Source organism: Gymnogyps californianus, chromosome 24, assembly GCF_018139145.2.
Source record: "Gymnogyps californianus isolate 813 chromosome 24, ASM1813914v2, whole genome shotgun sequence".
Taxonomy (NCBI): Eukaryota; Metazoa; Chordata; class Aves; order Accipitriformes; family Cathartidae; genus Gymnogyps; species Gymnogyps californianus.
This window is the reverse complement of record NC_059494.1, coordinates 4,144,680-4,166,104: the sequence shown is the minus strand read 5'-3', so window position 1 is coordinate 4,166,104 and position 21,425 is coordinate 4,144,680. Positions and strand designations below refer to the sequence as shown.

Sequence of the window (21,425 nt, the reverse complement as noted above, 5' to 3'; positions counted from 1 at the left end):
TCAGACCCAGTGATGTCGCAGTTCCCTTTGTCACTCTGCCCAAACCCACTCAGGGGGAGCCCCACGGGCTATGTTTCCCCTGGGGGGGTGTACTGCTGCCCAGCTCTGCAGGGACCATGGGATGGGGGCTCCCCAAGCCAGGGACCAGGACCATCTAGGAGCAGGGACTCACCCCCCAACATTTGCACTGCTCAAATGTCATGAGGACCATGCAGGCATGGGGTCTGTAAGCATCATCTCCTCTAACACCTCCAGCTCCTCCCCAAGTGAGGAACTGGAGTTGAGAACAGGAGCAGTGGTGATTGATACAGGCACAAGGAGCTGTAAAGCAGGGTTTTCTGGACAGCAGACATCCATAGCCAAAATCAACACCCTGGTGGGCTGCCCCACAGTCTGGCCCCCAGGGTGAGGAGAAGACAGGTCTGAAGCTTTCATTGGAGAGGAAGCCTTGCTTTACCCTGACACTGAAATTGAGCCAATGCAGAACTGCATCATCATCAGTTGGGAAGTGGCTGAAACCCTGTGGCAGCATCTGTTTGACCATAAGCTTCAGGTCCCCCCCAAGGAGTATGCACTGCTCATCACTGAGCCCCTGCTCAGCTGCACCACCCACCAAGAGAAGATGGTGGAGGTGGCGTTCAATTCCCTGGGCTCCCCTGGCCTCTTTGTTGCCCACCAGCCTGTCCTTTCCACCTACGCCCATAGCGGAACCAGCAGTCTGGTGGTGGAGGTGGGCTACGCTGTCAGCCATGCCATGCCAGTCCACGAGGGCTACAGCTCAGCCCATGCCACCGAGAGGATGGACCTGGCGGGGTCATGCCTCTCCTAGTACCTGATGACACTTTTGGGGGACATGCTTAGTAACAAGATGGCCCATATAATGGAAGACATCAAGCACAAATGCTGCTACATTGCTTCCAACTTTGAGAGCAAGTGCCAGCTCCTGCCAGTCAGCTGCGCCCTGGACTTTCCCCTGCCCGTGGCCAGACCATCAGCCTCAGCAAGGAGAGGTGTCAATTCCCAGAAGCGCTCTTCAACCCTCTGCCAAAGTGGGGTATTTCCTATGCGGGCATCCATGAGATTGCCCGAAGAAGCCTCAACCAACTTCCAGAAGAAATCAGGTCAACAATGTACAAAAGCATCCTCCTTGTGCAGAGGGTCCTCTCTCTTTGAGGGGCTAGAGAGGAGGTTTTGCAGCAAGCTCCTCTGAAGTCTGCCCCCCAATGCCAAGGTCAGGGTGGCCACCATGCCACTGTGGAGGTACTCAGCATGGACAGGGGCATCCATCCTCACCTCCCTCAAGAACTTCCAGACATGGTGGATCCAAAGGGACGAGTATGATGAAGGGGGCCACGCATCATCCACCAGAGATGCTACTGAGGGGACATCCACGCCAGGCCCAGGGAGCAGTTACACAATCTTCTTATGGTTACAGACCAGGCAGCAGAAAACAATAATAAATGATTTTGTGCTATCAAGTGTCATCTACTCCCCAGTCCTGCACTGTCCCCAGCTGAGAGCTGTTTAGGTAAAAGCCACAGACTCTGGCTGCAGAGATGAAGCCAAGAGGTGCTGCTCCTCAGGGACACACCATCCACCAGAGCACTGCCTCCACAGGGGAAGAGGCAGCCCCACCGCCAGCCCAAGCAAAGGCTCAGAGGTGATGCTGAAGCTCTGCCCTAAGCTACCTGGTCCCCAGGCCCCATCTGTGCTCTGCCGCCTCCCTGCCACCCTCATGGCCCCAGGTACACGTGGTCACTTCCCCATCCCTGTCCCCACAACCCCTCATACAACCAATGTGGCCAACCTCACCACCACAGATCATGGTGTGCCCTACTGGGGCTAATGCAACAGTGTCAAGGTGACATTGCCACCCATGCCAGGAGCTCACCAAAATGCAGGAATGGATGTGGGGGTCCCACACCAGCCCAGGCTCACCTCTAGCAGAGCTGTGCGATGGCTCAGCCAGCACCAGAATTTCACACCATGGTTTGCAGAAAAGCCAGTCCCTTGGGGCTGCAGCCCATGTACCTAGCAAAGGCCCTTTGCTCCCCATGTGCAACCCCACAGGGCTCCCACCAAGCAACCAGCCCTTGCAGTCACCCCCAAGTACAGAAAGCTGGCCATAAACACCTATATTTAAGCAAAATCCAGGTACTCAGAGCAGCCTGCCAAGGCACAGGAGAGAAAGCAAAGCAGAAAACCACAACATCATGACACCTCTCCCAAACCACATAAAGGATTTTCATACCTGGACCAGGAAAGGGACTGCCATGAGCTGGCTACCACCCAAGGGGAGGAAGGAGGCTAGCTTCCTACCCCTGACACTCTCTTCTAAGGAAGAGACCCCCTCCTCCACCTCTGGGTTTTATAGGGTTGAGGGTTTATGCGCTGCAGCTCCTCCACCACCTTGCACTGCTCCTCAAGGCTCGATCGCCCTCAGCTGTGATCCCCAGCAGGGAACCTGGAGCATCCCCCAGCACTGGGGCTTGGAGTCAGCTCACAGGTGGGAAAGGCTAAATTCCCCACAGCTGCCTTTTGTATCAAGGATGAGAGTTCCCCAGCTCCTACTGGGCATGGGGGACCTGCGCCCACATTTGTCATCCTCTCCCAGTCCTCATTCTTCTCTGTTCAGCCCCAAGATCTCTATGTCCTGTGAAGACCCCTTATTTAATGCACTCCAGTGGGCAGAGTTAAGGGTACTGCGGCAGGTTTAATCACTGGTCTTGAACAGCAACACGGCAGATTTAATTTCCTTTTGATGCAGCGGAGGTCTCTGCTCCCCACTCCAGCACTGAGAACACCCGCGGGCTGGAGCAGTCTCGGTCCCGCCCCTGTGGCTGTTGCCTGTGAACACCACACCTGCACACGAGCGATTTGCTCACTGCAGAGAGGAGCAAGAGCCGTGGGAAATATCACAAACAGCGTCAAGCTCAGCGCCAAACCCTCCCTCAGACAATCCCTAAAAGAATCGTGCCAAATTTAATAAACTTTTGAGAAACTCCCCCTGACCTTTTGAAGCTGACACGGGGTTTGGTGGAAGGAATGTGGGAAGGATATGGGATGCGGCAGGGGTGCGGGAGGGATGTTACAGGTACACTGCAATGATGCAGAGCGAATGCTGCAGGGATGGTGCAGGAATATGGGAGGGATGCAGGAGGGATGCCACAGGGATGCAGGAGGGATGCCACAGGGATGCTGCAGGGATGCTGCAGAAATGCTGCAGAGATGCTGCAGGGATGCAGGAAGCACCTTGCAGGACACTTTCCCATGGCTCTCTGACAAGCAAAGAGTGTTTGGCTCTCAAATCGACTCAAACTAGCCACTTCATTTCCCCCGAAACTTTCCGGAGAAAACAAGTTCTTATCGCACTAGAAACCCAGGCCGCAGTTGCAGGGCTGCCTGGGAGGAACAAGCAGCTCTTGTAAGCCGACAGCGGCTCTCCTAGCCTCAGACAACTGCCGGCTGCTGCCTCCCCAGGGATGCACTCGAGGACGGGGCTGCACCTGCGAGGCTGCGCTGCTGGCACCATGTGCCCAGTGCAGCTGCAAACCACGGTCTTGTGTCCTGCCGAGCAAAGAGCTGCAAATTTGTTTCCTGTGAGCTGAAAAGGGAAACACAGGGGGACAAAGCACAACCCAAGGGTGTTACTCTGCATCCTTGGTATCAGCTGAAACATCAAACACTTGGCTTTCAGCCTATACATTTTTCTGTTAAAGGCCTGACAGAGTGTCAGGACTCTAACTCCGACTTTGGTTAACTTTGCGGTGAGCGCAGCCCTCTGAGCGGGTACTGCTGCAGCCCACAAAACAGCTGGCACATCTGCAGTGTTTTTAGCCCAGCAAAAAGCCAGAGCAGCAGCATCTCTCCCTCCCGATTCACCCCGCAGCGCAGCTTACGGTGACGGAGAGCAGAAAAGCAGAGATCAGCTCCCCTCTCCTGCCTCTGCCCGCACGGTGAAATCCTGCGATGCCTGCCAGCCCTCTCGGAGGCAGCTCCTCTGCCCGCTCCACGACGTCCCCTGTGGATGCCTGGGCACTGATGGCACTGCCAGCACTGCCCACCACCTCGCTTGGCCTTGCTCCTGCTGGCACGGAACACAGCCACCACACAGGGAAGAAACTGGTCTGTGGTTAATCAGACACCTCCATCACCCTTTTATCTTCCCAGAGGTACTTTCTGTCACCCATCAGCTTTTTCCCATGGAGGAGGATGGCTCCTTTCATCAGCTCGAGTGTTTGGGAAGAGGCTCCATGGCAGCAGTGATTGCCCAGGGGCTTTTGGCAAGGGTGTGAATTAAAGCACTGTGAGAGCCCTCCCGGACCACCCTGCCCGCTCTGCACCCGTGCTGGGGAAGCTCCCATGTTAAAATCTGCCTTTCACAGCGCTGCAGAAACACCCACCTGCCGATGTTCTGTGAGGCCTGGGGTGACAAGGCCTGTGCACATCAATGGCTGACATTTTGCAGATGTGCAAAGTTACTGGTGAATTTGGGGGGTGCCTGCGAGATTGGCACAGCCCAGCAGGACACCAAGGACTGGTGCTCAGATCCGGGGCAATGGCCGGTTGCAATCGGGAGCAGCCTCATCCAGGCGGTGATGGACATGGCTTCTTTGTGCCGAAGGGATCGGCACAGCTCAGAGCTGATGGTAGCTTCCAGATTACCTCCTGAGTCTTTTTTGGTGGTACAAAGCAAACACGCCATGAACAAGTCACTCTCCGGCACATCATGGGCTCAGGGCCTGAAGGGGACAGGGCAACCCTACTGCTCGGTGCTGGAGCCCGCGCTCCTCAGTCGCAGGAACGCACCGGGACTCCAAGTGTGTGTTTTAGTGGGATGCAAAAACCCCTGATCTGCGCGCCTCAGGGAAGTAAGGGACCAGGAAGAAAGGGATGGTATGATTTTGAGGTTAGTCAAAACATTGCGGTAATTTAGCGGAAAGTATTTTTCTGCTGTAATCTCATTCTCATGACGTGCCAGGTTTTTCTTGCTGTATTAAACGCAATGAGTGTGGGAGGTGTGAACTAATGCTACCACACTGGGAAGGTGGTGACGACCTGAGATCTCACAATGATGTTCATCAGACTCCCTACTCAACAGGGGTGTGAGCAAGTACAGTGGAAAAAAAGGGACATAATTGGTCTTTTAAGAAAAAACCCAAACCAAATAGCTGCGAGACAATCTTATCAGCAAATGCTATTTAAGAGCACAGATACTTGCCACCTCTGTCCCAGGGCAAGTGTTAACCTTTAAATGCAGCCTTTCCACTCCCTTCCCTTTCACTCATGTGTTTTCTCCTCCAGCTGCTCCCCGCTTGCCAAAATCACTTGTGTTCCCCCATCGAGAGCCCATGGCTGTCGCGTGCTGCTGCGCCGCGATGCACCGTGCCAAGAGCTGCTCCATCCCTACCCGCCACCACCCCATCCCCGCGCTGCCATGGGCTTTGAGGCAGCAGCTGGCATTATTTGACAGAAATATTTCCCAGCAGCACAACCTCCCTGTGATTTGCCCACACCCGGGGCTCGGACATAGGCCTCATTTCTTGTCATTCCTGGGCCAGCTCTCCTGGGGAGGTGGCTAGAGATGAACCTCCTCAGTGCTCAGTGCAAACAGGGAGCTGGCCACAAGCATCGCCCCAGGTTGCAGATGGCTGCCCCGTTGTTACGGGCTCTTGCACGCACAGAGCTGCCTCCTTGTTTTTCCTGGCTGCAGGAGAGACTCGCTGGTGTGGCGGTCCCGGCACTGAGCCCAGTGGGAAATTTCTCAAGGGAGAGCAACTCCCGTCTGCACCGTTGCTTCCTGTCCCGGCTGCGAGGGCAAGAACAACAAGAGCTCGAGCGGTGACGTGGGAGCCTTGCGCAAGAGCCGACGGGGGAAATGCAGCTCGCTGCTTTCCAGAGAGCATCTCATGCTCATCAGTGGCGAGTGGAAATGGCCTTGCAGGGAGAAGGAGCGCCAAGTGCTGCAAATTGTTTTAACATCCCTCACATCACGTCTTCACCCTTAATCTGCGCTCCCCAGTGTTTTGAATTCAGGGTGAGGAAGGCTGGGGCACAGGGTGGAGGAAGGTCCCTGTCTGGAGAACGAGGGCTCTGCGGCACGCAGCCCATCCCAACCCAGGAGCGCACCTCCTGGTTGGGCTCTGGCACCAGTTGGGGATGGCTGCTGGGAGCACTGCAGCCCCTGCCCCATCCCTGTATCCCCCTGGAGCGCCGCGGTCCAGAGGAAATGAATGTGTCTTTGCACAGCCTTTACCCAATCCGCAGCAATTTAAAGAAAAGCGGGATGAGGCTGAGCTGCGAGCGCAGCTCCTCTGGCTGTGCCTCGTCCTGCACCCGGGAAGCTCCTTCGGGCCAGGCAGGCTCACAGCAGGAGACTACGATGAGGGGCTGAGCCCCAGGGGAGAAGGGCAGGTGCCTCGGGGAGGTGTAGTAAGCGAGGAGGATCCCCGAGATGCGGAAGAGAGTTGTGCAACTTCTTGCTCACAACCCGCCAGTGCTTCCTGAGGGAGGACCAGCGGGTGGGGAGGGGGCTGTGCAAGCCCCCCCAGGTAGGGGGGCATCGCTGCAGCTGCCCGCAGCGCTGCGGCTCCCCCATCCTCTGAATTCCCTGGTCTGGGTGCCCAGCTCCCTGTTTACGTGCTTAAAAAAGTAGTAAGAAGAGGCTTTTCTTATCAAATTGCCTTTTAATTTCTGAAGTTGCAGTCACTGCTTCAAAGGCGTTAAGAACAGAAATAGCTTATTTCTGATAAAAGTGACTCTGACTCTTTAAGAGCCTTCAACTGCTGCTCTAGTGCCAAGTACCGTCAGAAAACAAGGAGAGGAAGCTGCCCATGCTGCTGACTAAGAGGCTCGGCTCGTCACCGAAAGTCGCAAAGAAGCCCGTGTCCCACCCACCGGAGCAATGAAGCCCATCCCCAGCTCTTTAGGATCTGGATCAAAAAGATTATTACAAGCCTAAATAACGTAAACCTTACAACTTACTGTATCCACATTTCATAGCCCCAAAGAGGACAGAGCATTAATATTTGCACCAGCTCAGCTTCTTTAGCTTTCGCAGCAAAGGCTAAACAGCAAGGCCCTGCAGGTGCTACGTTGGCTTGGATTTAGACTAATAAATAAAAAACAACCTGCTTTGTGTTTACTGGAGGTGAATTCCCCAATTTCCCAAGCGATGTCCAAGCTGTGGGTACATGGTCAGAGTGAGATGCCGTGGGCACCAGCTGCCTCTCCCCCCCATCTCCCATCTCTGTGTCTCTCTTCACTCTTCATCCTCTGCATGCCCGGAGCATCAACAGCATCCTCTAGCCATCGAGGCAAATGACAGATTTTAAATGAAATCTCACAAATTCTACCCTGTTTGGTAGGGAGAGTCCTTGCTACCATAGTTAGGGGCTCAGGAGCTTCAAACCCAGTAGATTTTCCCTGCGGTTGTGCTGCACACATAATTAATCATCTTGTAACAAATACATGGCCACGTGGGACTCTGTAGCTGCTTTTCTATTAGTGTGTGGTTATGCAGAATTTCAGAGCTATAGTGGGGCTAAAACACAGGTCCCCCACTTCACTTCCACAGCGGCCTGGGGCACAAGCTGTGGGCAGATGCTTGCGAGAGCAGATCACGCTTAAATTTCACAGTGGTGTTCACCAAAAAGGATTTTTTTTCCCTGTTTCTTCAAGGGCTGAAATAAATAATGCAATAGCATCTTCTATTCCCTTCTGGATTTTGTGTATTGCTGTTCCTTTTTCTCCTCATTTTCAAGCTTTTTTATTCCCACTACTTACAAACGCTGAGCAATTCAGGAAGACTATCTACATTTATGCCAGCTGGGAAAATGCTGAAACAATGAGGAAAATTGCCTGGCTTATATGAAAACTTTCTTATTTTGTCTAACTACTGCATTAACGCAAGCAGGTCAGATAGGGGATAAGTCCCTGGTACCCCTCAGCCTTGTCTCCCCACAGATGCCCTCCCATTTGTCCAGAAGGAGATTAGCAAAGACAGATAGTTACAGTGGGAATTAGGGAATAAATAAAATAATCCCAGCCAGCTCCTGGCTGCCTGGGGGTACCTGGCAAAACATTTCCTAGAAAGGTTATTTTATCCCCCACAAAAAAACCCTAACTTTTTGTCAAACAAATTGCAGTAAAGAGGTCCATCCCTTTCATCTTGATAACAGAAACAAATAGGTGCAACTTAAAATTTAAACCTTTGATGTTTTGGGGGGTGAGGAGGGGAAATGCTGACAAAATGAAAACCATTATCAGATCACTTGTCTTCCGCATGCAAGGGAGGAAAAAAAAATTTTCTAATCAGCTGTAATTGCTGATGTGCAGGAAAACTGCCCAGGAGGGATTTCCCTGTCCTTTAGCTGAAGAGTGAGGGGCGCAGAGGTGGCATGGCCGAGGACTGACGATGGCAGCACCGTTGCACAGCCTGGTCCTGCGCACACTCGGCCGATCACGGCCCCCACAGCCCGTCCCCTCCGGGTCCATCCCCGCTGCGAGGGGTCCCTGCACGGCTGGCACCGGTGCTGACGAAAATGGAAAACTGGAAGGAAAAGGGCTGGTGCTGCCGAGCGCGGTGGTTAGTGCCTGATCACACCTGGACATTGTCCTTTGTTCCAGGCACATCTGGAGCTGGGGGTGACCAAGCGGCCACATCTGGATTGCTGCATTGGCGTCATGTGGCTGCGACCCGTAGGAAATCAGGTGGGATCAATAAAACCCTGATTTTTTTCTTCTGATTCCTTCCGTAGGAGTAACCTCTGGCAGCCAATGCAACAACTTTGCATGTCACCACTAAATATTCAGGGTTACAGACGTGGAAACCAAACATAGGTGTTAGACTCGGGGGAGGCTCAGGGCAGCCCTCGCAGCGGGAGGAGCCGCTCCTCTGCCCACGCCCTGATGGCAGCTTCATCCCAGCCGGCTGGGCAGAAACCAAGCACGGGAAGGGGTAAACCTGAAGATGTAACGGGGCCTCCAGTTTCTAACAACCGGAGCCTCCTCCCATGTGCTTGGCATCCCACCACTAGTGCTCTCGTGCAGCGACGTGGTTAACACGGGTGTTTTCTCCTGTTCAGAGGGATATGGACACACATGCACAATCACAGTGCTCCTCACACCTCTTGCCACGACGCAACTTGTTCATCTGCAAGCAAGAAATCCTCCGTCAGGCTTCTCCTCTGCCTGGGCAGCACTTCCCTCTCACTTGGGGTGCAGGAGACAGCACCGCAGCTAGACAGTACAGCTGGACATCAAAAAAGCTGAGTTTTGTTGGACCAACACAGCACTTGCACATCCGATACTGTCCTCCACATCTTTATAACCAGTCCAGCTGTGCACCAGTGCTGCACTGGCCCCAGAGCGCTGGATCCATGCAAAGAGAGGGATAGAACAGCAGCACAGAAATAGCAGACAATTTCCAGGTTTAACTCAACACAGTAAGACTTGAGTTCTGGGGAGATTTGGGGGATTTTACCCAGAAAAATGGCATTTCGGGGGGTTCTATGAAGGCTTGGTTCACACTTTAGTCCAAGCTAGTTGATGCAGCCATCACTAAATGAAGGGGGTTTGGCAGAAAGAAGCAGAAATAAAGACAACACAACCCTGTGTGATGTCTGGGAAGTGGAGCTCAGCACCCCGCTCTGCCACAGCCTTCCTGCACAGAGACGGGGGAAAAAAAGTCAGGAAAAAAATCCACCCCTCCTCACCAGGGCACTGGGACCGTGCCCGCACCAGCGAGCCAGGGCTGCATCAGGTGCAAGGAGAAGCCGGGGTGGAGGCGCCTGGTCCAGTTCTTGCTAGAAGTTTGGGGACCGAGGTTGAGTTTGTGTGCAGGTTTTGGTTAGCTGCTATTATACCCACACCCAGCGCTAACGCATCACAACTGCAAAGACTTTTAATGTCTGAAAAAAATAAAAATAAGAATCAGGCAAGCTTTATTCATCCTAGAGTGTTGCTATTTGAGTAGTTTGTTTGAGGTCAAGGAGTTGTCAAACCTCCCCAGTTCCCTCTGATGTTTTAGCACACTTACCAAGTATGAGTAATGCTACGTGCGAGAAATGAAAGACTGTGGTCTTCAGAAGAACTGATATCAGAAAGCCAGCTTAAAGATGAATAGCTTAGTGTATTCACACTTCTTCAGTTGCGTTTACTACATCATATTTACAGGCTAACGTAAGGGTGTATACTTTCTTTTTCTCTTTTTTTCTGCGTAGTTGAGCACAAATTTAAAAGACTATCTGATAAGAGAAAGATACAAGCTTGAAGGCAGCTACATAAATACTGACTCCTATGCACCCAAGATACCTCTAATAATCACTTCATCTTAACACACTGCTGAGTATTATTGCACATAGACAAGGATATTTGGTGGCATTAGGAATTTAGACAGCAGCTCCCAGTGTTTTGCATTAAAGGGAGCTAGACTGCATAACTTGCTTTATCTTTTTGCAAGCCACAGGATGACGCTCCAGTTAAGGTGACACAGGAGGCTGAAGACTGCCCCAGATGAAGGCCAGTGGGTATCTCAAGACCATTTCTCCAGCTGTATTTCAGCCTGAGCTTGCTGTGCAAGGATGGACAGACCTCACAGACATTTTAAAGTTTATCATTCCTAAACCCCCGTTGGATAAATCAGGCCAAGAAGCCCATGGTCATGCACATCTCCACCATAGGACTTAGTCCCCTGGAAGCCCAAGACCACAGGCACCAAAGCACTGTATTGTGCAACTTACTGTGCACTAAACTGTTACTGAGGCTCTGATCATCAGTTTCTGCCTATTCCTAATAGCAGAGATGCAGGTGGGCATGAAAAAACCTGCATGCTTTCCTGGTGGTATTTCATAAACAATCTCTAATACCCTTCCTGTTAAACTCAGTTTTTCAAAATACTTTTCCATGTTTGCACAGATGGTGCCCAAACAGCAACGGGGTAGCTAAGCTAGGAAGAGAACTGGGACCAGTTTGCACAATTGGTAAGATGTGCAAAGCACGGCCAGGGGATTTACACACAGGGCTGCCTGCCAGAAGTACAGAGACAGAGTGCTGCAGGAGAGCGTGTAAAGAAGGCACCTGGATATAAAGATAAGGGCAAGGTTCAGCAGGAAAGAAATAGGGGTGCAATCCGGGCAGCTCAGAGCACAGCAGGCAGATCATGTGAGGAGCAGCTCTTGTGCAGCTGATAAGGCCAGCAAGAGATAAGGGGCAAAAATGCTCTTGCTGCTTGCGGTCACTCAATCTAGCCCCACATGATCTCTCTGCATAGGAAGCAATAAAAACCAGCCCTAACTCCAGTGTCCAGAACCTGCAGCTCACCACAAGGGTCAGAGCATCACGATGAATGCAGAGAAGCGATGTCGCATCCTCCTTCCCCGGCTCTTGCCCCGCTGACCGCTGCTAACCTGGATGCCAGCACCTTCCCACTGCAAACATCCCCCCAGGCACCGCGCACCAGCCCCTGACTGGCATTTGTAAAGAAACTGAGCCCTCTGCCCTCAAGGGATTGCAAACCAGCTACACCCATGCAAGCTGGAGTTGCAGGCGCTGACGCTGCCAAGGTCACCTGGGATTTCTGATGGTGGAAATGCCAACCAGAAACATGACGATTATTTTCTTTTCCACAAAAAGACCAACCCACTTATCTGGAAATAACCTTCTAGGATTGACACAAGATTAAATTAGAAGACTCCTACAGGATGGGAATGGGGGAATTCAGTTTGAGTCTGAGTCTTAGCTGCCCATGGCAGTGTCTGGTCTCCTATGTGAGTGGGGGACACGATGCAATGCAGGGAGCAGTTCATTTCACAGATGATTAATACTGCTAGTTCTGTATGGTTTGGAATTTTCCCTTCTAATTATTTTATAATGATGGAAACATAGCCAAGATTATATTTAAAATAGGTTTTGAAATGGCATTGCCCTTACAGGTATACCCAGGGGCTATACAGTCTGTCAGGCAGCAGGGTACTCTGAATGCAGCATATATTTCCAGAAGTCATTGCTAACTTTTCCTACATCAGTAATGATTCAGTTTTGGTCCTTAGCCTAAGCTAAAGGTCATCATTAACTCATGCTCTTAAGGGAAGACTCTGTAGTCATCTCTCTGCCTAACACTACAAAAGTGTGAAAAATAGTGCCTGAAATGTGTGAGATTTGTTGGGGTTTTTTGGAGTGTGCCGTGTCTGGCAGCAGAGAAATTTTCTTTTCAGAGGCACAGGGATGGAGAAGCATTTGGATCAGACCTGAGCTCCATCCAGCCTTACAGCTTGTCTCCAAAGCTGGTGGATGCTTAGCAAAAACCTGTGAGAGCAGTGGCAGCGTCGCCTGCCCTCCCGGCTCCCCTGGCTGCGCTTCGGGGACGTCCTGAGCCAGAGTCTCGCCACCACTTGGTGTCCAATTGCTCCTGACAGACTCATCCTCCCTGAAATTGTCTCATTGCTTTTTGACCTCATTTATATCCACAACATCCTGTGGTAACAAGTTGCATGGTTTAACCATGTGCTGCATGAAAAAATACTTCCTTCAGCTTTTTTTTAAAGCCTCTGCCTACTTTTACTTGGTGCCAGCTTGTTCTGCATTATGGAAACCAGTGAGCAATTTCTCCCTGTTCAAATTCTGCAGCTCTCCCATGATGTATATTTAGATACCTGTAGCGTGTCCTTCTCAGCTACCTCTTGCCAACTCAAAAATCCCAAGCTCCATACCAGAGCCGTTCTGCGTCTCCGCTCGCTGTCATTGCCCTCTCTTCGCTGCCTCTTCTTGGAGGCAGGAGGAGCAGAATGGCAAATGGCATTGGAGGTGTGAGCTCAACAGGACAGCAGAGCTGTCTTGGAGAGTGCTAGTTGTTACTTACCAGTTACTACATGATTTGTTAAGGCCATGGCTTTCTCCTTTGTGCATTAATTTGTATTTATCATCATTGAATTGCCCCTGCATTATCTTCTGCCATCTTTGAGCGTGGTGAGATCTTCCCCAACTTGTCACAGTCATCTTCAGCTTTTGCCAGCCTGATTAACTTTATAATGCCAGTATCTTTTTCATTTCACTATTTCCTGCTTTTTCTCAACCACTTACTAAATGATGTTGACTAGAAAAGAGATGCCACCACGGTGCCTCTCAATTAACACCTAAGCTGTATTTCCTGGAATCTGTTTGGGGCTTTTGAGAACTTTCCATTACGATCAGCAAAATTGTCACCTGAAAATTTTATAGCAAAATGGCTATAATTTTTAATTGAGAAAAATGTATTCATTGTGAAGGCTGGAGGTGTGCAGAAGGGGAAAGCCTACTTTAAAAATACAATTTGAAATAACATCAGGAGTCAGAAAGCCAGGTTCACCTGTGACTGACAAGAAGAGCATTAAGCTCTGAACGCAAAAGAAGTGTTGTGAAATGTTTAAATGCTGCAACATGCTTCCCCTCCACTGCAAGGAGGGGAATGCCACAGTCCCTGGCTCCCTCTCCTTTCCCTTTCCAGCCCTCAACACCCCGAGTTCCCGGCCATGGGGGAGTGCTGGTCCCAGCGGAGTGAGGAGGGTGCCCCGCTCTGCTCGAGCTGCCCACCCAGGCAGTTTCCCTTCTCTTGGGAAGCAGTTTTCAATCCCTGCAGCCAGAGAAGGGAATCGAAGCGAAGCCTCTTGTTTTCTGGGGAAGTGCTGAAACCATCAACTCCTATGCACAGCAAAAGGCTGATGTTTATACACCATTTCTTCCTCTGCTGCTTGTGCTTTCAAATGAAAGTGTTCGTGGTGGCTGTGCTTCAGGGGAACCTGGGCTGGCCACGTGCACCAGGACTTGCTCGCCGGAGAAGGTCCGTGCTGGGACCAGGATCATGCTCCTGACCCCAGCAAAGGAGCAAGGTAGAGCTGCGGCAGGGGCTGGGCTCGGCTCCCAGGGGATATCGGGCTCTCTGTGTGCACGGTGATGCTCTCAGGCTCAGTCACGGATGCAGGTGCCAAAGGAGAAGCCTCACATCTCAGCCCTATTCCTGCTCCAAAAAGCTGCCAGCTTGCACCTGGGACTCAGTAATGATGCAAAAACCCATGTGCACGGAGGTGTGGAGTGAGCGGCCGCGGGCAGGGGGCCGTTCACCTGTCAGCTGTCACAGCGAGAAAAACTACATTTTTTATTTTATAAATAAAACATCTCTGCCTGAGGGAGCTGCAAAACGGTGGAAGTGTGCAGTGCAGAGCCAGATTTAACAGCTTCTGTCTTCAAATGTCCTGCCCCATATAATTTCTAAATTTCACCTCTGCCCTAAGAATAAACATCACCAAGTGGTACTGATAAACACAGGTCTGTATTTGCCAGTGTACATAATGATGATACTAAATCTGTGGCATTCGTTTACATGTTTAACCATGGGTTGAATCAACAGTGTAATCTTAAATGCCAGTTGGTACTGAATTAGGCTGTTGCTTTTGACCTTTCCATTCTGGTAGACTGACAAAAAAATACCAGAATAGATTTCCAAAGAGATACAGGCAAGAAATATCTTCCTTGCCTCCCCCTCTTAGGAGACATGCACAGTTTTTTTATTATATAACACTCACCCCGGTAATTAACCAGCTTGAAAACTACCTGAGATTACTTTGGAACAAAGACTAGTTGATGAATTAACTTCTAAGCCTGAGCAGGAGCGGAAATAGGTCAGCTCCCTTCCAGGCAAGCCTTGCAGCTATCATCATCTGAAACAATTAGTACAATAATGGCTCTTATTTGATGTTATTAAATGTGCAACTTGGGGATGGGATAATCGATAGAGATGGCTGGATCTCCCCCGGGTACTGGTAGGAAACTCTCTAGGACAGGGCAGCAAAGGAGAAATGCAAGTGTGGAGGGAGAGGAAACACCCTCCCCATCTGCATCTCCTCCAGGCAAGCAGCCCCAGAGGGGAGGAAAAGCAAAACCTGGAGCAAGAGAAATAGTGGCGAAGGGCTTGTAAGAAGGTGTGAGATGAGCCAGGTGTGGGGCCAGGGCTGGCTTACTTCATACCCTTTCACACTCTCCTGCTGCTTCTCGTGCTGCTGTCGCACCCTTCTGCTCCCTCCGTGGGGGCCCGGCAGCTTACATCACCGTGAACCCCGGCTCCAGGTTTGGCCCTTGGTTTGTGCAACAGCAGGGGCACAACAAACAGGAAGCGTTACTCATTTCTTCATCGTCTTCAGATGAACCGTGCCTGCTCCCCACAAAAAGTCACCTTTGGGCACCTGCAGGCTTAAACCTCTCAGTGTCATCTCACCCTTGGCCCCAGGCAGCGGGGCTGGGAGGGAAGGCAGGTCCTGGGGCTACCTCCCTCCCTGCGAGCACCGAACCCATCCTACACAGCAGGGTGAGCTCACCTATCCCCAGCTCTGCTGCCATGGCCAGGCTGCTGCCTGCACCCCACATCGCTTGCTCACAGCCGCTTGCTGCATCCTGAAATGGCTGCAGGCGCATGGAGCCAGAGAAGGGTCCTGCACAGTGGTGAGAAAAGCTGGTCCAGCAGTGATGGGGAAAGGCACGAGTAGGGGGGAGGCAATTTCTTCTAGCAAAAAAATTTCTAAGCTGCTGTCCTGGTTTTGGCTAGGATAGAGTTAATTTTCTTCCTAGTAGCTGGTATAGTGCAGTGTTTTGGATTTTGTAGGAAAATACTGTTGATAACACACTGATGGTTTTAGTTGTTGCTAAGTAGTGTTTATACTAAGTCCAGGATTTTTCAGCTTCTCATGCCCAGCCAGCAAGAAGGCTGGAGGGGCACAAGAACTTGGGGGAGGACACAGCCAGGACAGCTGACCCCCACTGGCCAAAGGGATATTCCATACCATATGACATCATGCCCAGTATATAAACTGGGAGGAGCTGGCTGGGAGGGGCAGATCGCTGCTCGGGAACTAACTGGGCATCGTTCGGCGAGTGGTGAGCAATCGCATTGTGCATCACTTGTTTTGTATATTCTAATTCTTTTAGTAGTATTATGGTATTATTATTATTATTATTATCATTATCATTATTTTTCCTTCCTTCCTGTCCTATTAAACTGTCCTTAGCTCAACCCACGAGTCTCTCCCCCATCCCACTGGGTGGTGGGGAGTGAGCGAGTGGCTGCGTGGTGCTTAGTTGCCGGCTGGGGTTAAAACACGACAGCTGCCTTCTTGCTATGGGCTGTCCCTACCTGTTCTGAGGGGAAGAGAGGACAGAAGGAATAGGACAGGAAATCGAACCACTTGTGGTTTCTTTTAATCTGAAAGCATCACTGCATCAAGTTTCACACCTGAAGAGCAGTTGCAGCGCTCTGGTTTCCCTTCATGCCAGTGAGTACAGTAGAGCTGCCTCCCTCGTGCTGCAGCCCAGGGGCTCCGGCCTCGGCAGCTGTGAGCGTGAAGATCTGCCTGTTTCTTTGCACTGATCTCAGCATGAAAGTTCAAGAGATGGGCAGTCAGCGGGGTTGACCGTTGCGGAGTATTGCTATAAACAGTGGTGAGCTGCGTGTGAGCCCCACTGCACCAGCCCCTCTGCCAGCACGCCGGTGGTGCGGTAGCTGCAGGAGGACTGTGCGGTGGAGAACTGAGGGTCCTGCTGTGAGAACATAGACACAGACAGGGGGAAAACACATTTATGGACAGAGGAATCAGGAAGGTATGTGCCCCACAGCCTGCTTAATCTGTGCCCTTCACCGCAGCTACCTGTGCTCCTGCTGAGCAGGACTTGTCTGCATGGGATATATTTATCATGCTGGCTGTTCCTCAGGAGGAAAGTTCGGTGCAGATACAGTCCCAACAGATAGGCCAATACACCTTTCGCAGCTACTGGAAACAGAGTTTTATTAGGCACAACATGTTGATATACCTCCACAGTTCAGATGACCCTAGGTACAGCTCACATTAAGGGCCCTCTTTTCCAAACCAATTTGAGAGATTATTACATCCCATGTCAGGTAGCGTGGTTTGTCCTTTTACACAGTCTTATTGGTGCATTGCTTTATTAGCTATAAAATGATTTCTAGAAAAATACTCTTGACAATTGTCCTTGTAATCCAGAACCTGAAATTTTAGTGAGAACAGTGTACCACAAAAAGGAACAGGGTAGTCCTGTGAGCAGCTGAACTGGCGAAGCAGAGACTCCCAGGGATCTGAGCTAGGAGGTTGAGCTCCCAGTGTCATCTCTGGTTTCCAGTAGGGCTGAGCAGGCAATGCAGTTTTTCTATCAGTAGGGACATGGTAGAGTGCATGAAAATATATGGTTGGGGCAGAGGAGAACAATTTGAAGTTGCTTATTCTGAGATCTGTCTTCTTCCATCAGATTGGGCTGTATTTGTCCAACATGTCAAAAAATGTTTAGGGCTGACAGACACAGAAACATCAGAACTGCATTAGCCTCCTCTCCTTAGGAACAAAGACAAAACATGAAAGGAGAACCGAGGACAAGAAGTTACAGCTATACCTGGAATACATCTCTGAGAACTATCTTTGGCTTGTAAACTGAGGTGACTGAGGAACTGAGGATAAACAGGAACAGCATAAAGTAGGCTTTAGAGACCTCCATGAGGCTACTGCTCACTGAGGCTCAGCTGGCTTTCAGCTCAGTGTAGCTATAGCTCAAAATGCCTTCTGCCTTACGCTAAGCCCTGAGCTACATGGTCGGCTGGGTTAAAGTTCTCCAACTGTACCGCACCTACTCCATGCTCACTGCCATGGCTGCAGTGCAGGCTTTCCCAAAGGCTAAGCAGTCAGAAGGCAGGATGGACAGGGAAAGTGTCCCAGCAGATACCCCAAGGAATACATACACTATGTGCAGCGCGTGCATAAGTAAAAGGGAACAAAATGCTTTACAAGGGGAAAGGGGCTGAACCCAAATGCATTAGATAAAATCAAACAAAGTCTGGAGATCTGGAAAAGAGCAGTCTCCTGAGACACAGGATGGAAACCTCTGTCACCAGGAATAGCTAAAACCGATGTGGAGATGATGGTAGAAATGTCGTAGCACGGACACTCTTTGGATGCTTGGGGACGGAGCAGAAGCACCACGTGAGAACCAAGTAACAGCTTGCCCAGCCTGAGAGCAGGTTTCCAACAATGATGCTTTGGTGAAGCTTCCCAACACATCTCACTGTACAAATTCAGTTGGGAGGGAGCATTTCCCGCAGCCCAGCTGACATGGGTGAAGCCTCTGGAGGGGAGCGAGCTGGTAGCTTTATATCCGTAAAGGGCACACACCTGCAGAACCTGTTGGACATCTCCCTCCCTGCCCTGGGCATTGTACGCTTCTAAGTCTCCTCTGCCCTTCACAGAGGGATGGAAGTCAGTCCCTCCATGTCCCGGAGATCTCTGAAACAGCAATGTGGCCTTTACTGTTTTTGCAAAGTCCAGCCCATTCTGTTCCACATCTGCAGCTCAGCCAGTGGTCCTGCACACTCTGTGACAGCAGGGACCCAAAAGGCTACAGTTACGAGTACTATATTCCTCTATTATTTCTGAGTGCTGCAAATATGCCAGGCACTGAAACTCAAGAGAAACCGTCAGTGCTAGGTCTCCAGTTCAGTCTCTCCAGCTTGCACAGTATGGCAAATAGAAATAATTGATGAGTACACCCAATGTGAGTCTAGCATTGGGCCAGTTGAGATTTACCTTGATTAATATAAGCAGCCAGATGTTAACTGAGTTGCTCACTTGCATTTAAAGCTGGTAAAAGAATTTTAAAACAATTTTTAAAAAATCTAAAGTGTTGAAATGCTTTCTACTCAGTTAATTAACAATTTTGGCATAAATTGTCTTTTTGCTTATTTTTTATATTCTATAAGTAATTAATTTCAAAAAAAAGAAACGGTTCAGCCAACTCAGCTAAAGGTGAGAGAATGTTTTACAAAGGCAATTTCCAAATACAAAAATACCATTTTTGAAAATGCCTTATTTAAAAAGAAAGAAGTAAAACTAAAATAAGTTTTGCACTTCAGTAAAAATCAAATATTTAGTCCTCCAAAGTAAATGTTGCAAAGATAAATGAAACTATCTTCTGGACCACACTGTGTCTGGTCAAAGAGAAAAAGAGTTCATTCTCTCTGAAGACAAACTATGATAAACTGGAAATAAAATGGACTAGGTTCTGCTCTCATTTCATGCCAGTGTAAATCCACCGCCTTTTAATCATTATCCCTTTTTCTTGCTCCAGAAGCAGAGGGGTCTGAAACTGTTTCCATCAATAGTTTCCCATGTCTAGCAATTAAGACTTCAGGCACATTCGTGAGGATGAAGGCAATGATGAAGCAAAGATAATTAAAATGGTTGCCACCACAAGCAGCTCTAGTTGTGTTACATGATGTGGGCACCACCTCCACTGTCTTAGCCTCTTCCTGCCTCTGGTCCCTTCACACCTCAAATTTTAGCTTGGTTTGTAAGCAGAGCAGCCCGATGAAACTCTGACTTACTCACACAGCAAGCGCAGGGTCTGGCAGGTCTCACCCAGCAAGATGAACATCATGGCCAGCTGCAGTTGTGCCGACGTGATGCAGCCCAGCCCTATAAACTCCCTTATCATTTATGCAAAGCAGGGAAAATGACTTCCCTCTTTGAAACTTAAGACATTTCCCTCTCACTCCCTCCTTCCAAACCTTTCATGTCTTTGGAAGGTCTTGCATTGGCCCCAGAGCGGGCCATTCCTCTGCTACCTCAGTGGGAGTCCAGGCCACTCTCCTCCAAGCTGCTGAGGGCTTTGGTCTTAATCCGGAGTTTGTGAGGTAGGGCAGCATAGCTTCGGCCCTTCAAATGATCTTCTGAAGGGCAGGGCAGGCTGCATGGGGGTAGAAGAGAAGTTTTGGGCACTTGTTGCTCATCATCTTCATCTGAGACAGTTGTGCTGCTTTCTTTGCTCACCTCAGCTGGACTGGGGGAAGGGCACAAGAAGCAGGCACTGCCTGACAAAGGCAAATGGAAAGCATATTTGTCTGGGCAGTGGTAACTGAGGAATGGAGAGCAAACTGTGGATCTGAAGGATGCATCAAGCCTCTTTGGCTGCTGAAGGCCAGGTGTGTCCATGGGAGCTGACTCTGAGTCACAGCCGAGGATATTTCTGGATGGGCCAAAGGTTTTGCAGGAAAAGTCAGCTGGCTCAAGCACCTTTGGCACAAAGCTCTTCGCTGTGAAGAAGCAGGACTCCCCAGCAAAGGGCTCCGCCTCGAGGAGTGGGGAGGCTGCTCTGTGCCCTCTGAAACAAACTCCCAGGAAGTCCTGGAGGGAGTGGCCCTGGTAGGTGCTGGTGTCTGGGCTGAGGAGCCCAAAGCGCAGCTTCAGGGACAGCAGCTCTGTCCTGAGGATGGCGTTCTCCTCGCTGAGAGCAGCCAGCTGGCTCTCCATGGCGAAGTCATTGAGGCGCCTCTTCTCCCGTGACCGCTTGGCTGCTTCATTGTTCTTGCGCCTCTTCTCCCAGTACATGTTGTCCTTCTTCTCGTCCGGCATGAACTCCCGCTTGCGCCGGGAGGGGCCGCTCACCTTGCTGTGGAGGAGCTTAGCCTTGCTCTGCTGAAGCGCAAGCTCACTGACAGTGCTCAGCGATGCCATGAAGTTTTCCATGGTCGTGAACACAGCCGGGGTTCTGCCAGAATTAGAACACAAAACTATTACCACTAAAGGTGCTATTAATTAATACCAACAAATAAATTAATATAGCCGTGTGATTGTTTTATTTCTCTTGCGGTCATACCAGGAACACTGAGTACAGCACCATACACACACATAACCTGAGGACAGCTTCCCTCAGCTATTTCTGTCGTTTTGGAGCCATGTTTTCAAAATAATGTCAGCACATCAATGCATTCATATCTCACCAGTGTCTGCAAAGTCTGTCACGGGGTACCCCAAAAATGTGTATGACTGAGCAGAGTTAAAAAGGACATATTTTGCTGACTCAGTGAACAATCACAAACACTTTGCCTAACTAACTTCGATCAGGATAATAAGAATTGCTCTCAGCTACTACTTATCTCCCACTAATCTCAAACTGCCTTACAAAGGAAATAAGTCTCATTGCCCCTGTTTTACAGATAAGGAAGGCACAGGGAGAAGAACTGATTTGCCTCAGTCACATACCTTAGTTAGCAGCTGAAGCAGGATTACAAATCTACTGCATATACTCAGTCCCCATTTTTCCCCAAAACCCCTGGTCCCACCCTGGAAAGCTGGATTTGATGAAGTCTGTGATTTTGATAGATCTGTAAGCAAATGCAGATGAACACTATGAAAGTGCCGTCTAGGAGCTTGCAAGCACTTGCACGGCAGGTGCTGAGCAGCAGTATGGCACCAAGTGTTGGCACAGAAGTATCCATCTGAAGACAATGACCATGGTACGTTCCTGACTACGGGAAGAAGCTAGCAGAGAAGACTAATGATACAGTCTAAGTTGTGAATAAAATTAATGAGAGATCACACTCCAGACATCCCCATCTAAGC

General features: G+C 50.2%; 1 protein-coding gene across 1 annotated transcript; it reads left to right on the top strand.

Moving 5' to 3' along the window:
- The first annotated feature begins 217 nt into the window (after window positions 1–217).
- Window positions 218–1,380, top strand: ACTL9 (actin like 9). Its single transcript, XM_050910767.1, is given in 4 exon segments — window positions 218–977; window positions 980–1,146; window positions 1,148–1,343; window positions 1,346–1,380. Coding segments are annotated over 4 exon segments (1,158 nt in total).
- The last annotated feature ends 20,045 nt before the right edge of the window (window positions 1,381–21,425 follow it).